This window comes from Rhinolophus sinicus, linkage group LG05 (genome assembly GCF_036562045.2).
Source record: "Rhinolophus sinicus isolate RSC01 linkage group LG05, ASM3656204v1, whole genome shotgun sequence".
NCBI classification, from domain to species: Eukaryota; Metazoa; Chordata; class Mammalia; order Chiroptera; family Rhinolophidae; genus Rhinolophus; species Rhinolophus sinicus.
Genome location: NC_133755.1, coordinates 50,882,958 through 50,898,141, shown reverse-complemented (window position 1 = coordinate 50,898,141; position 15,184 = coordinate 50,882,958). Strand labels below are relative to the sequence as shown.

General features: G+C 36.1%; 1 protein-coding gene across 4 annotated transcripts in view; it reads right to left on the bottom strand.

The window, feature by feature from the left end:
• The window catches only part of ZNF638 (zinc finger protein 638), a 113,162-nt gene that overhangs the window by 50,815 nt on the left and 47,163 nt on the right, over positions 1–15,184 (bottom strand). For all 4 annotated transcript variants that reach the window (XM_074332145.1, XM_019718798.2, XM_074332146.1 and 1 more), the window contains exon 2: positions 3,237–4,752. In XM_074332145.1, coding sequence (XP_074188246.1) covers positions 3,237–4,752 — 1,516 coding nt within the window. The remainder of the gene's footprint in view (positions 1–3,236; positions 4,753–15,184) is intronic.

Sequence of the window (15,184 nt, the reverse complement as noted above, 5' to 3'; positions counted from 1 at the left end):
ATACAAATAGAAAGCTAGGAGAGATTGGCAGTTACCAGGTCTCTAGCACTGCTAAACCCATGTCTTTGACATTAACTGAACACTGTTTACATCAAACAGACACACTGGCAGGTAGAATGAGCATGATTTATTTGGACCACAAAGTGTTGTTGTTGTTTTTAATAAGTCGTCAACATTTAAAAATCCAGAGATTTTACGCCCAAATCCAGATTTCCAGGTTTTCTTGAAAAAAACATGAAGGTGTAATACTGGCTATGTATGTATTCTATACAGCAACTATCAGCTAATGCTGACAGATGCCCTATTTAAGCATAGTCTTTCCAGTTCTACACACACATACACACACCCACTCTCTTTTAATAGGTCCACTTTACTCACTGACATTACTTGCTTTAAGTTCAGTAAATGTATCTATCCCACCTCAGTTTCCACTAAGTAACAGTATGCAGATTAGAAAAGGGACTGGGAGCAGTACTGCTTCTCCAGAGAAGGAGTGATAATTACCTACTAAGTAGAAGACGCTACAAGGACGACAGACTTGAGAGAGCCCAGGATCAAACCATAAAAATACCCATATCAGAGCTCACTCTCCATCCTCCAACTAACTACCTCAAAAATCTTCTGTCGGTTCTCAAACTGAATTATTTCAATCAGAAAGACACAGTTTTAAAACAAAGAACAGCCTTCTAAACCAAGGACAGTCAAAAAGACATAACTTCTAAGCTCAAGACAGCTCCTCCTCTAATGACTAAATCCCAATTTAGGAAAAAAAAATACATTTCATATCCTACTGTTGCTTTTGTCAGGCTACAGTTTTTAAAGACTCCGTGGGTGGAGAACATCATTAAATAGTCCTTAACCAAGAACAAATTTGCAACTGGTCATTTACATTTATTGGCCACAGTTATTTCACATACTCATATATAAACACTTACAAGGCAGCAAGAAACGAGAGGTAGTTTATGTCGTGCGAGTCTAGGTTCACAAATCCCTATCATTTAGTCCCCTAGTACTGAAGAATTCGTTGGTCAGTTCCACGGTGCTGTCCTGACTGTTAAAAGTGTTTGTTTTAAACGGCAATCCATCTCTGTGAGCTCTAATCACGTAATGATTTCTTTTCCTCTCAGAATTTTACTTTTATTATATGAATCCAGCCTTTCACCAGGGAAGCCTCAAACTAAGTGCCCCATCCTATTTCAGATTCTCACTCCTATTCACCCTGCACACTTCAGCCAGATTTATCTCCTTAAATTACACTTTTAACATGTCACTTCACATATCAGAACCTTAAGTAGCTCCCCGATGCCTCTCACCTGAAGTCTAAACTTCGTAGGACAGCTTTTCGAGGCCCTTTGTACTCAGTTGTGCTCTGTCTGAAATGGTACCCTCCCTCCCCTAGGTATCCAGAAGCCTATTCATCATTCAAGACCATCTGCAACCTATGCCATGACGTCTTCCCTTCCAGATCATTCGAGTCCGGAAAGACTGGGTGTAGGAGTCACTATCCCTCAGTGAGGTTTAGCTAACTAGACTACACAGGCCTTGTGATGGCAGGAAGAATATTTACACTTCTTTTAAATTACATACTGCTAAATACAATGTAGGTGTTGGTAAATCGATAATGCTGGCCAGAACTGATATAAGCCTGAAATTAAGATAGAATATTAAATCTCTCTGCCCTACAGCATACCCAAACACATTAAATATAATCACCAAACCATTTGTTGGCCTCTGGTTTTTTCCCTTTATTCCTTAGGTGTGTAATTAGGAGACAATGAGACTGTATAAACTGTTTACGAACAACATCTACACTTTACATTCTTCATTTCTGCCCCAGCACTTGAGTCATGTACAAAACTGGTAATCAGTAAATACCAGCTGCACAAATGTACACCTTTTCTATTCTACAGAAAGAAAACGAAAACTTTTAAGTTCTTTAAGATGTGTTTCTTGGATTCATCATGACAAATTTAAAGTTCAAAATAAATGGAATACAGAGAGCCTAATACAATTCAGTGTTCAGGCTAAGGCTACTTACAGATTATAACTAAGTGTTATGAATTACTGAGATTTTTCAAGACTTTGCTACTCCCTTTGATAGAGTAAGGCAAGTATTATTTTATTAGAACTCGGCAAATCTGGCTTAAGTGAGGTAGAATGCTGCTTTTCTTTGCTGGAGTTAACCCTAAGATAAAAAGCATCAGGTCTAGGTATCAGATTCTTTTTGGCTGAAACCTGGTGAGTAACAGAAAGACAATAAAAGAGCAGCACTGGAAGGAGAAAACAATAAGAGAATTAACATCCAGATTTTTTTTAAGCCCATTCAAAATGTATAACCAACGCTATGGCCTTGAATGAAAGCTTGTTCCCATGGGAAGTACATTCCTTCCTGACCGTTTCTGATATAAATTTACAAATTGCATCAGTAAATAGAATAGTGGTTTCCAAACATATGTAAGTAAATAAAATATCCCTGGAAATTCCTATTCAAATCCACCAATGATTACTGTCAAATAGTATATTCTATTATTACCCCTCGTGCTGAGGAGTAATGTACTATACTAACTATACTAACATGAAGATACCTAAGGCTTTATTTTTAGAAGATTTTTCTCTAAATTTCTATAATTTTACACTCTATTCTGAGCCCACAGCTGGTCCCTAAATAACTCCTCCTGACTCAATTTTGCTATGGATCAAGTTATTTTAGGAAGCTCCTTCTCATGCAACACTAAAAATCCTAGTCTAGATAGAGTCAGAAAATATTTAAATTGACATTAACTATCTTTAGCTCAAGATAGGTAGATAGATACATGCAAGGCTAGAATATACTATCTCTTCAAAGTGTGCAGTACAAATGTTTTATTCCAGCTTTTTTGAAGCTAACAGATTCTCTTACTGAGATAAAAGTGACTCATGTGACACTGTCTTATAAGTATACAATTTATGTTATATAAATTTTATGTTGCATAAATTTTGAGATAACTAATCAAAAGTTCAAAATAAATGGACGAACCAGGTGGCGTGCCCAGTCACAGGAAAACAGAAAGCCTAACACTCAATTCAGTGCTGAGGCCAGGGCTACTTAGATTACAACTAAGCGTTGCTGTCGCAATCAAAATTAATTTCTCATTTCCTTAATGCCTGAGCATTACACGACAATTAAGCATACATAAGAATTGAGAGGAAACCTGGGCGCTGAGTATCATTATACAGTGATCTTTAAAAACACTCACCTTCAAATGACTACATTCTACGTTACACAGAGAACACAAATGTGGAAATATTCTTGGAGACGCTGCATAATAATCATTCATCATAGAAGGAGTTGGAAGTCTCTTCATCTTCTGGGCATCAGCATGTGAAAACTTTGGTAGCCAGGATGCTTTCACAATCCCAAAGGGAGACTGAATGGGAATGTCAGCCTCTGACTGGTAATTCTTCTTACTTCCTCCTGATCCGTGTACATTTGATGAATTAATCACAGGCTTCCGTGGGATCCGCTCTTGTGGGCTTACAGCTGAAATTAATTCTGATGAAAAAGGTTGCTGGTTCATAGGAGGAGGGATCAGAGACTGACTCATGGTCTGGTTAACTGTTTGGCTAATGGATTGGCTGACAGATTTTACAGGTGCAAGGACTGACTGTCTTCCTGAAATGTGTAAGCCTGACATCTTGGTTCCCCTCTCAACTGGGAAAAAGGACTGATTATTGGAGGACTCACTGGGAAAGTCCATCTGTCGAAACACATCTTCAACAGGAAACATAGAATTACACATCATATTTGGTGGGGGAACAGATGCAGAAATGCTCTGCTGTGACCGAAATTCATTCTTGATCTCATCAGTTGGAAATTCAGGATCATAAATACATACTTCAAGTGGATCTTCTGTGTAGCCATATTTGCTTGCATGCCCGTAATCAATCACATTACTTGAAACTGCCTCACTACCAAGTGTTTCTTTATTTCTGCTCTGAGAAGGTATATTAGGTAATCGGCGCCCCATTTTTCGCATTCTTATATCCCTCAAAATTAATGGCATATTTTCAGGCGTTAACTGTTCATCAGGATAGCGACTGAGTTCTTCTAAGTCTTCGTTAGATAATCCAAAACTTGCTAAGATACTTGAGGCACTCTCTTTTGTATAGCGGCTCTGCACTTTAGGGCTCTGCTCTGTAACCTGTGTCATAGAACTCCGTTTCACTCCCATTGATGCAGGTATCTGAGGCTCATCATCCCACCGGCTACCATGAGGCTTCCCCTTCTTTTGTTGTGCTTCATGAAAACCCAATTTTTCTTTGGTCAATCTTGGATCAGTTTGGTGTTGAGTTACCTGAACATTCATTCTCTGTGGTCCCATGTTCTGATAAGATTCATGGCCAGCAAATCTGTGTGGAATTCCACAGGCTCTCCCTGCTGGGTAAAATCTTGGAAGATCCATAGATCCAGGCCTCATAAATGGTCCTGGAGGCCTCATCCCAGAAGGGTTAGGTGCTCGTGGCCTTTGAAGTGGAAAGTTTCCTCGAGGATTAAACCCGGGTCTCGACATGGCTATTTTCAAGAAAGCCTGATTTAATAAAGTATAAGGTGGTGTTGAACTATGTGAGGCAACGGCATTCAGCTGCTGAAGCGCCAACTGAGTCTTAATGTGAGCAAAGTGCAAAGGAGATGGGCCCAACAGAAGTGGGTTTGCAATGCCCAGGTTCAAGGAATTCACAAGTGGTGCGAAATTTTCCAAGAATAACACAAAGCTGAAAGTTAAAACACAAATATTAGATCATTTTAACTCAAACTACTTCATGAAGTGGGTTCTACAGCCAGTGTAAAACATTTTGAAACACAGCCATGAAACCATTCTGCATTTCATACACTTTTAAAGAGTGTTCACGAGGATTTTAAACTTTCCCAAAAGCTTTCTCTTCTTTTCTTTCCCGAATCCAGAACACAAACCCCAAACCTCAAGCCAGAGTTCATGTCTACTGTGGCGCACTGGGTGCTGTCCTAGGTGCTGAGTGGGAATTACAACTCCTTCTAAATAATCTTGAAATACAGTGGGGATTTATTTCACGCTTTAATACTGAAAAGAAAAAAGATGAAGGCATTAAAATATTTAAGAAGGCACACACTTAACATGTTATCAGATGTACACACAATAAAAATAGGAACTATAAGCCTAACATTTTACAAGTCCCATTTTTTCCAAGACACAGCTTCCTTGGAATCCCATCTAATAAATTCCATATAGCAATTAGACTGTCCTTAAGTTTCTGCTGTTAAACAGTTGTTTAAGATGAAAACTAGTCACCAATAACTTGCCTATAGAGTCTGACGGTGAGTGTGCAGCAGCATGGAATTGATTATAACATACAACATAAAATGTAACAGTCAGTCACCTTTTTCTTGGATTCCCTTCATAGAGTATATACAAATGTATAATAAGATTAACTTTATAGAAAGCTGTGCATGTGCTAATGACTGTTTTAAGTGCTTTACATGGATTCATTTCAATAACCCACTAAGACATGTAGCTTTACAAAGGAGGACCCTAAGGCCCAGAAGTTAAGTCACTTATAAGTGGCTGGGCCGAGATTTGTACTGAAGGTAATTTGGCCCCATAATCCATGCTCTTACTACTAACAGACGTGAGCAAGACTACCTTGCAGTTCCCAGGCACTGTACTAGTTAAAACTGGTTGCTGCCTAGCCCATCGCAATGCAGCACGCATTCCAAAGGACTTCGAGAAATAACACTTTAGCTATCATTCAGGACCAAGGCCAGCAGTCAGAGTACTTGCCCTTCTCTGTTAAAAACAGACTATGCCTATGCTTTCTATCACCTGCAGGGTGGGAAACATGAGGTCTTCAGGCATTTACACCTACTATGGAAACCCACACTATGGATCCTATTGGATGATCGTCACTTTTGATTCAAGCTACAATTTCATTTGTAACTCTATTATATATTCTTCTTTATATATGTTAGTGAAATGTTAATTTGGCTGAAAAATGGGCTTTATCTGGTTAACACTCACCCTTCCAAACGTCTTGTATGCTGCTACATTTAATCTTTATAAAAGGCCATTTTTGCCACATCACTCCTATTCAAATATCCAAGAGAATCTCATTCCCTGTACTTACTTCTTAGCTTTATGTTTAAGGTCCAACCAATCTGTTCAATCTCTACCCTTCTAATTTTACCAAACACTCCAGCTAGGCCTTTCCTCCTATTTTGCTCTTCCCACCTGCCTTCATGTCTGCCAATCAAAATATCGTATTTTGCCATGTATAATGTGCTCCCGTGTATAATGCACTCCCACGTTTTTGGCCCAAATTTCCAGGGGAAAAAAATCTTTCATTTTAATTTTTTTATTCAAATTTTTATTTGTTTACATTTAGGTACTTGTTTTTTGTATTATAAACGACTTTTAGCATTTATTTTTTAAACATATTATGGTACAAGAAATTTTATGTAATAATTACAAACACAAGAACAGATACAAGCTATAAGAAATTTTATGTGCCGGTAACAAATTTACAGTATTTATGCATCGTAGAAGGCCAAGAACTCTTCGTTGTTACAAGTTCGTCGTCGTAAGTTCAACAAAACCAATTAACTGTATTCCAGGGTATTATTTTGCATACGGATACCATTATTGATCTCTAGAGTTACACTTTTAACTCATAAACATAAATGAATTAAAAACATTTATATAGACATGGAATTAGTACTACCCATGTATAATGCGCATCCTTATTTTTCCCTCACAAATGTGGGCCAAAAAGTGCACATTATACATGGCAAAATACAGTAAATAAATAAAACCTTGTCCTGGACCTGAGTTATTTGATTTTACTCATTCTTCAAGGTCAGACTTCATCAAACCTTCCTTGACCACGAAGGACCAGAGTCAGTCTTCCAACAAACTTTCTTATTTATTGCTTATACCACCTGGGGACTCGTACCTTTCACTATTTTATGTTTTTGTGTTCATACGTGCAATCTTTTTCAACAATTGATTGTCACTTGAAGGCATGTTCATTGTTGTCTTACCTCCAAAGGATATAACCTTACTACTCAAAATACCTTCAAATATTTGTTATCTAAATGATCACATCCAAAGTCCTCATAACTGACATACATAAATTATTAATTTACAAATTAGAATGAAACACAAAAATACAATAAAAATTACACAGGCTTCTGATTCACCAGATACAAGCAGCAAACACAAGCTTACTGAACAATGATATCCAAATTCTCTGTAAATAATGTTCATTTATAACAAACTCCAGGTCTTTTTAAACAATCATATGAAATTGTATCTACCTTCTACAAAATAAAAATACTGCCAAGAACAATTTTGTCTTCACTCAGTCCTTAAAAATCAGCCATTGCTTACAAAAGCACTCAGTCATCTAGTAACACTCTTTCTGCACTATTTTCTTTAATTGGTGAAGACTCCTCTCACAACTTTAGGAGCACAAACTCTTCCAAATATTTTCTCTCCCATAACAAACCAAAAAAGAAGAGACTTCAGTCATCTTATTATTATACATGGAACTATAAACAAGTATCGCTGAAAGTAGCTACATTTTAAGTAGCTACATTTTAAGTTCTTTAACGGCAAAAACCTACCTATTTCCTAATGTGCATAGCACTGTCTTCCACTAATGTACCTATACATTTACAAAATGCGAGAGCAGCCCTTCACATGTATTCTGCAGAAACTAGTGTCCTAGAAGACTGTAGGTCTTCTACAAAGGAGTTCCCTTGTCAAGAAAGTCTGAAGTGTACGCACGTGCTACCCTGCTTAAAGGGGCACAATACCTACTTTATACTGAAAAGCTGAGGTGCTATGCTGCTTATCAAAACCCTGTTTTCATTATGCACTTCCCAACCTTGAGTTTTCATGTATATACCCAGGAGTGACAGTTGAAATATTTAGTAATCGGCGAAGCACAGGCACTGCACCATCGGAACAGTAATCTGTGCCTCAGTGTGCCAGCAGTGTCCTGAGTCCCTCCGCTCACCCTTCAGGTTTTGGTTGCTGTGCACAAGGTGATGGCAGGGCAGTCCTCAGGAAGGGCCTAGAAGAGTGGGGACAGAGAGGTCCACCGCTGGGGCAACAGCTACTTACTAATCATGGCAGACTTATTTCTAATTTAACAACTGGCATTATCTGTATCAGTGTGTAGTCACTGAATTATCTCCTGAAAAGACACTAGTTTTTCACAGAACAGTCTAAAATATACTTGAAGAATTAAAAGGCCTTTTCCAAATTAGGGAATTTGAATTATCAATAAGCAGAGGTTTGGTTTGTTTGCATTTTTTAGAAGCCTTAAAAACAAAAACAAAAATCAAACTAGACTTCCTATATCATTCATTAGTCCACTGTGAAATCTAATGTGAGGACAGAGTCAAGTTAACAGCCCTCGGGATCTCCTAAAGAGATCTCTTTCCCCTTTCTCTCGGTAATGGCAAGTCAGAGGTGCTCTCAGTCATAGCTATTTATTAAGCATTTGATCCCAGGACCTGCTAGCTAGAGATAAGAAAGTTTCTCTTGGCATGCATATCATGGAAAATCCATTACAAACAAATCACTTTCAATCGGTCTCCTTCACCAACCTTTCTGAGAACAAGTTTCTTTAATCCTCCTGTACTTTAAGCCAATACTTCTCCTAACCTTTATCCCGACTCCTTCCAAATTTCACTTTTAAGTCTAACGTATTTCAGTTTAGTTTATATTTATAACATTTTCAGACGGTAATCCACTAATATAAAACTGTCAAACACCTTATGCTACCATGTCATTTCTAATCCTGGTAGAGAGCTTTCTGACAAAGTAGTTCATCAAAACATCATCATGAAGAGAGAATTCTAAATTACTTTACATGTGTTCAGTTATCTACAGTACTATTCCCACTACAATGATGTGGATTTTAAATTAGAAACATGAAACACAATATTGGGTATTGTTGGGCATTGGTAAGAACTGACAAATACATTTTTGAAACTATAATCAAGTCTGCTTACAATCTATATGTGAAATAATGTTATCTTCAATGGTTAAACAATTTTTAAGTAATATTTTCTTTGTGAATGAAATTTAACTATATTCATATTTCATTTGCATAATTTTCCATTTTATTTTAAGTGTAAGTACATTTTTAATCATTTAGGTATTACTGTTTAATCTTGTCTCTTAGAGAACATTCACTACAAATAAAATATTTTGACTAACAGGTGCTTGTATTTGTATGTCAAACTTCCTACCTATATAAAGCATTATAAACTTCACTTAGCAATTATTTAATTCTGAAGTCTTATTTCTTCACATCTTTCTTAAAGACAGGCAAGCCCCACACCGTCAGCATCCTTTTCTTTCTTTGTCACTTCACTTTTCTCACCTTTCTCTTATTTAAACAACCCTTACAATGATGTCCCCAGGGTAAAATTACTTAATGCACAGACTAACACAGGACAGTAACAAAGGTATTTAGGGCATTCTCAATCTATCCATGGGAATAAAAAAGTACAAAATCAAATATCAGGCCAGTCAGGATATCTTTTAAGAATGCAAAGAAACTGTCTTAACAATAAATACATCAGAGATTAATTTCAAATCCAGCTGTAATTTATCCATTTAACAAATAAGTGGCATTGCTGTTCTAGGTGGGGAAATTGCAAAGTTATTAAGCAAGAACAGATCCATTCCTTCATAGAGCTAACACTTCAGTTTTTAAGATGGAGCTAGTATCTCTTAAGAATTAGAGAAATCAAAACGATAAAATATAGTTAGAAATCTGGAAGTTTCCCTTCGCACACCTCTGCAATTAAGAGGGTTTACAGAGACTGGAAACTGGTTGAATAAACTATGGTATATATCCATTATTTTCCAGCTGGAAAAAGGAATGCTATTATACATCCCTGTTGGGATAGATCTTAAGGCTAAGAACTAGTGGGTTACAAAAAGCCCTTTAAGTTATTTTCCTTTTTTATATTAGCCTATGAACAAGAAATAAAATAAAATGTTGGTTAAGATGAAATGGCCCTATAATAATATTACATATGTAAATATGTAAACAATATTAAATTACCTATATGTAAAGTCAAGTTGATTTCTAACCCAAAAATAGGAAATGTAATAGAGTCCTGGGTATTCCAAATCTGCTATTAGAAGAAACGCAAGAGGTTTCACCAACAATGGTATTCACTAATTTGACAATAATTTTTAAATACTGTTAATATCACAGAATTTATACAATCATGGTAAGTGATGGCAAGATACTCAGAACAAAGTTTGATACAGTAACCATAATCTTTATTATCTATAACCATTAAAAAATATGCCATTTTCTAGATAACTGAGTTTCCTAATGGCTAAAAAATTAATCCTTTACATTTCAATTTAAATGTTTTTAAAACAAATACTTCCTAATGTGTTTCAACAAGCAATTTCAAATTTTTCAATTTTCTTATTCTCCAAACCATGTAATATACAGCATCCACGGCCTTAGGGAGAAATACAGCTTAAAACTAAAAAAATAAATAAATGGAGGTTCTAAATGAATTTTTTTTCTAACACAGAGCACAGGCCATAGTGTTGAAAGGCTTTTACTGGTTAGGGTCGGGTACCACACAGAAAACATACAAAAGCTCTTTCTGGGTTGGAGAGGAGCTTCAGAATTTTGAGACGGAGGACAAGTTGTTAATGTTGAAACCAGGAGTGTTTTGCTTTGTTTTGTGTTTTGTTGGAGGGGAGGGATGGGCAAGGAGCAGGAAATTCAAACTGAGAAACTCTACTATTCAATTTTTTAAAAGGCCTGTAACCCAAAAAGGTTAACAAGTCCTATTTAGGGGTTCCAGAATCTCAGCCTTCAAGGCATAAATAAATGTAGGCAGCTGTGACAACTCCGTATGCACTTCTCTCTACATAGTCAATTTTTAGCTACTGGCTCTTACACTGCCACATACCTGATGCTTTCTGTTATCACCATTTCTGTACATCTCATCTTTGTTTTTTTGCTGTTGTTGCTTTGATTTTTTGACAAAGAGAAGCACTTAACAGGCAATGTCAGTAGGTTCGAAAACACTGAAAATTTTCTGAGAAGTGTCCAAATCCTGCTTTCCTTTGGGGGATGAGGTGAGGAGACGGCTATATATTCCGTTGCTATGGTCAATAAGTTCTCAGAGGTTGTTTCTTTACCACAGATCTCTTTTCCCCCTTTCTGATTTCGAAGGAAAGGGATCAATTCAGAATCATTCATTCAATTTATTAAACACTTTTTGAATCTAATAATGAGAGTCATTATGTTAGACAGTCCCTGGAATTTTAAAGCCGAATAAAACAAGATTCCTATAGCCAAAGTGCAAACAACCTAACAACAGAAAGTAAGCCAACTGCAGTACAGTTTCTCAGAATTGTTATGATGATAAAGTATCAGAAAAGAATTTATTTCTGGAAGCGGTAATGAATGCTTCAGTTTAGTGTTGTAGCATGAGTAACTTCTAGAGTTTTGAGAGAACAGGGAGAAGTGAGATTTCAGATAACAAGGTCTAAGAAGCATGTATTTATCAACTTTTTAAAACTTTAGAATACCCTGGGTTAAAGTTTCTGAATGAAAATACAGTAATGAGACAGCTGTGCTGGAATAACTTTAAAAATTATAAATAAACCTATTAACTGCATATTTCTGACAAAGTTACAAAATTCTGGACCAAAACAAAACATAGCTTTAGTTAAAACATTCAAATCTTTGGTAACCTCAGGATGATTAGATAAAATCATCTATGAACACAGAAAAAAATATTTGATAGGTACCTATTTCTCTTATGCCAACTATTAGCTAGTTTATATTGACTTTTGAATTTTCTCCAAAAACTATCAAATTTCAACCCTCTGCTCTCTCCACCAATTCCCTCGGTAAACAAGATCACAATCATTTTATTCACCTTCTCCAACTAATCATAAAATTCTATGTATTCCAGTCAATAGCTCTAATATGTACTTTTCTTTTTTCCTTTCATCACCATCACCACCCTGTTACAAGCCTTCATCACTGGACACCACAGCTGGCCTCCATCCCAATTCACTCACTAACTGATTAGTATCTTTAAAACACCTCTTTTAGTGCCATTCTTCTACATGAAAATTCTTAGCACTTTACTGTTGGCCTTCAATATATTATTCAAACTTATTAACCTGGCATTTAGCATATAACGTGATCCCAATCTACCCTTCACATCTTACTAGACAATAATACTTAAGATCTGGTACAGCCAAACTGGTCTATTTGAGATCTCCTGGCCATTTCCAACACATTTTTGCTTCCATACTTTATTCATACTCCACTACCTGGAATACTGCTACCTCTCAGAATCAAACCCACTCCAAGACTTTTTCTAAGTACCACGGAGCTGCCCGTAAGTGTTCCATTCTCCCTCCCGGCATTCCTTCATTGAGTAGGGGACTTTCAGGCAGACAAATCACACGGCTGAGCATCAATACCTTTTAAATCTCTGCCTTTTCAAAGCAGAGGTTAAATTTGGGGGGCATGGGGGAGGTAAGAGATGAGAAAAGTAGAAATTATAAAAATAATTCGTATCCTTCTTCACATACATCTATCTTAATAGATTCACAAAAAATACAGTTAAAATCGCTAGAAAACGAAACGTATCCTGTAAGAACAATATAATAGGTGTTCTAGAACCCCAGAGGTAAAAGCAACACAAAAAGTCAGATGCTCTTTATAAGTGTTTTGAAGCAGTAATTCCTAATAATTTAAGTCTGGAAAAAAAAAAGAAGCAGCTCAAAACACAGATCAGAAAAAAGCACAACAGTAAGCTCCAGTCCAAAGTTACACTTTTTCCTTGGCTATTATAAACGGAAAATCTTCAGTTATCCATATAGATTTGCTGATGAACTGGCATAAAAATCAAATTTTACAGATTCAAATAATTAATACTTAACAAGTGACATGATGAATTTGGGATTTTTTAAAAAAATAATCTAGAAAAAACTGGTGTGTCTGAGTTGGGGGATAGGGGTAGGTGGTGGGTAAGGAAGTTTGATGAAGCAGAACTGGCAAAAATATTTACTGTAGAAGCTGAATGACGATTTCGTAAGGATTTACTACCTTTCCTCTACTTTTTTACACACTTGAATACTTCCAAAAAAAAAAAGTTGAAGTGCTAAATATTAAGTATGACATTAATTAAAAGGGGGGGCAGTATAAAACCAACATAACTTCATACTTCTCAACCTAACATTATCACACCAAGGTCTAACAAAAGCCAAAATCAGCTAACTTACGATTAACAAGCAATGTATAAATCACAAATACAGATTTAGGTCTAAAATCTCATTTTAGTTCATTATTCTCTACACCCATCCTTCCAACCTGATCTTAACTGACTTATCAGTTATTAAACAATTTCATATTCCACTCTTTTTGTTTCATTTTATCTTTCTGGTGGAAAAAACTAATTTATGAAACAGAAAATTAAGCAAAACAAGCAAAGGGTTCTTGATTAAGAAAATTCTGATTAAGAACTAGGTTCTGTCACAGCCAAGAAAATAAACCCTCTGGCTTTTGAGAATGATGATGATATAACCTAAAAACAACGTGGTAAGAAAGAACCCGTAAGACAAGGTCAAATTTGGCATTACCATCTGGAAAACAACTGAACAAATAAACACAGCCGTTATAAAGCCTTTTTTATTTAACTCCAGGAGCTCTGGCCATAGAGGTTTGTTTACCTATAGGAATTTATGGATAGCCAACTTATGAAATCATTGAACTAATTTGGAAAAATCTGGGTTGAGATCTGAGTTCTTAATTATTAACGCCTTTGAAAACAATTGCAATTAAATATTGTTAACCTTTTAAAATAATTTTTCCTGCTGATACAAGTCACATATGCTTGTTACAGAAAACAGTAAAAGTAAATGAAAACCTTGCCAATAAAACTGTCACTTAGAGTGAACTAATATTTTGGTATTTCTTCTAGTTTGGTATATGTGCATGCATGCATGCGATGGTAAGGGGCTAAGGGTACATAAAACTTTACTGTATGAAATCAGAACTATACTATTTGCTATTTTCAATCAACACTTTATCTTCTTATATTTAATATTTTTCAAAAACTGGATATTTAATAGGCACAAAACATTCTGAACTCCTGAATAAATTTTTATTATTTTGACAAGTAGCAGTTAAAACTCTTTTCTGTGCCCTTTTAAGAACTAAAACATAACATTTTGTAACAAGAACTATTCAATAAAATGTCAACCATAAAAATTCTGTCAGAAGCACCTAGTACAAACTGAGTTCTTGAGGCAGACATGAAGAAATGGCTTGATGGATTAAAAAGCTGTCACCATTAGGTTCCATGAGATATTTCTGAGATGCCCACTACCCTGGACAATCAAGAGCTGTCTGTTATTTTGAGGTAGTCTTTCAGAAGGAAGGGAATCGTTCATTTTCTTTAGATATTGGTAAAGAAATCTGAAATCTAAGTGTCATCAAAAATTAGTCAGCCAGATTATAATAGCTCCATTAGATTCACAATGAAAAGATTTAAATCAAACCCCACCCTTGAACTTCAGAGCACTTCATTTGAGCCTCACAAAAGCCTGTGAGCAAGGGAATCCCAGTTTAAGTAAGGCCTTGGAACTACATGGTAAGATCACTAGGACCTTAACTCTCAGTGTCCTTTCTATGCTGTATTACAGATATAAAAAATTTATTTTATAGCTTTGTTTTTCTAATTATAAAAATATGTTCATTCCCACCTCCCAAAAGAAAGAAAAATCACCCTCATGACACGCAGAAAAGTTTTCTACAATCTTACCACAAAGGGAAAACTACCATTAACATCACTTTTCTAGGTATATACCCAATACTTCATGTGGTATTGCTTTGCTAGAGAACTGTTTGTCTCAGATATATAACTCCACATTAGTACCTAAGAATGCAGGTATTAATTACACTGGTTAGTTAATAATACAAGAGTGAGTACATGTCATTCCGTGCTTTCCTCAGTTTAACTGGCACTCAATCTGCTAATCTCGTCTAGTATATAGACAGATCCACTCAGCCAACTCTCTTCTACCATTAGTTTTGTGCCCTGTATCTCAAAACGTCTGCAAGTCACCACGCTGAAGATGCTGTAACTGTGGAT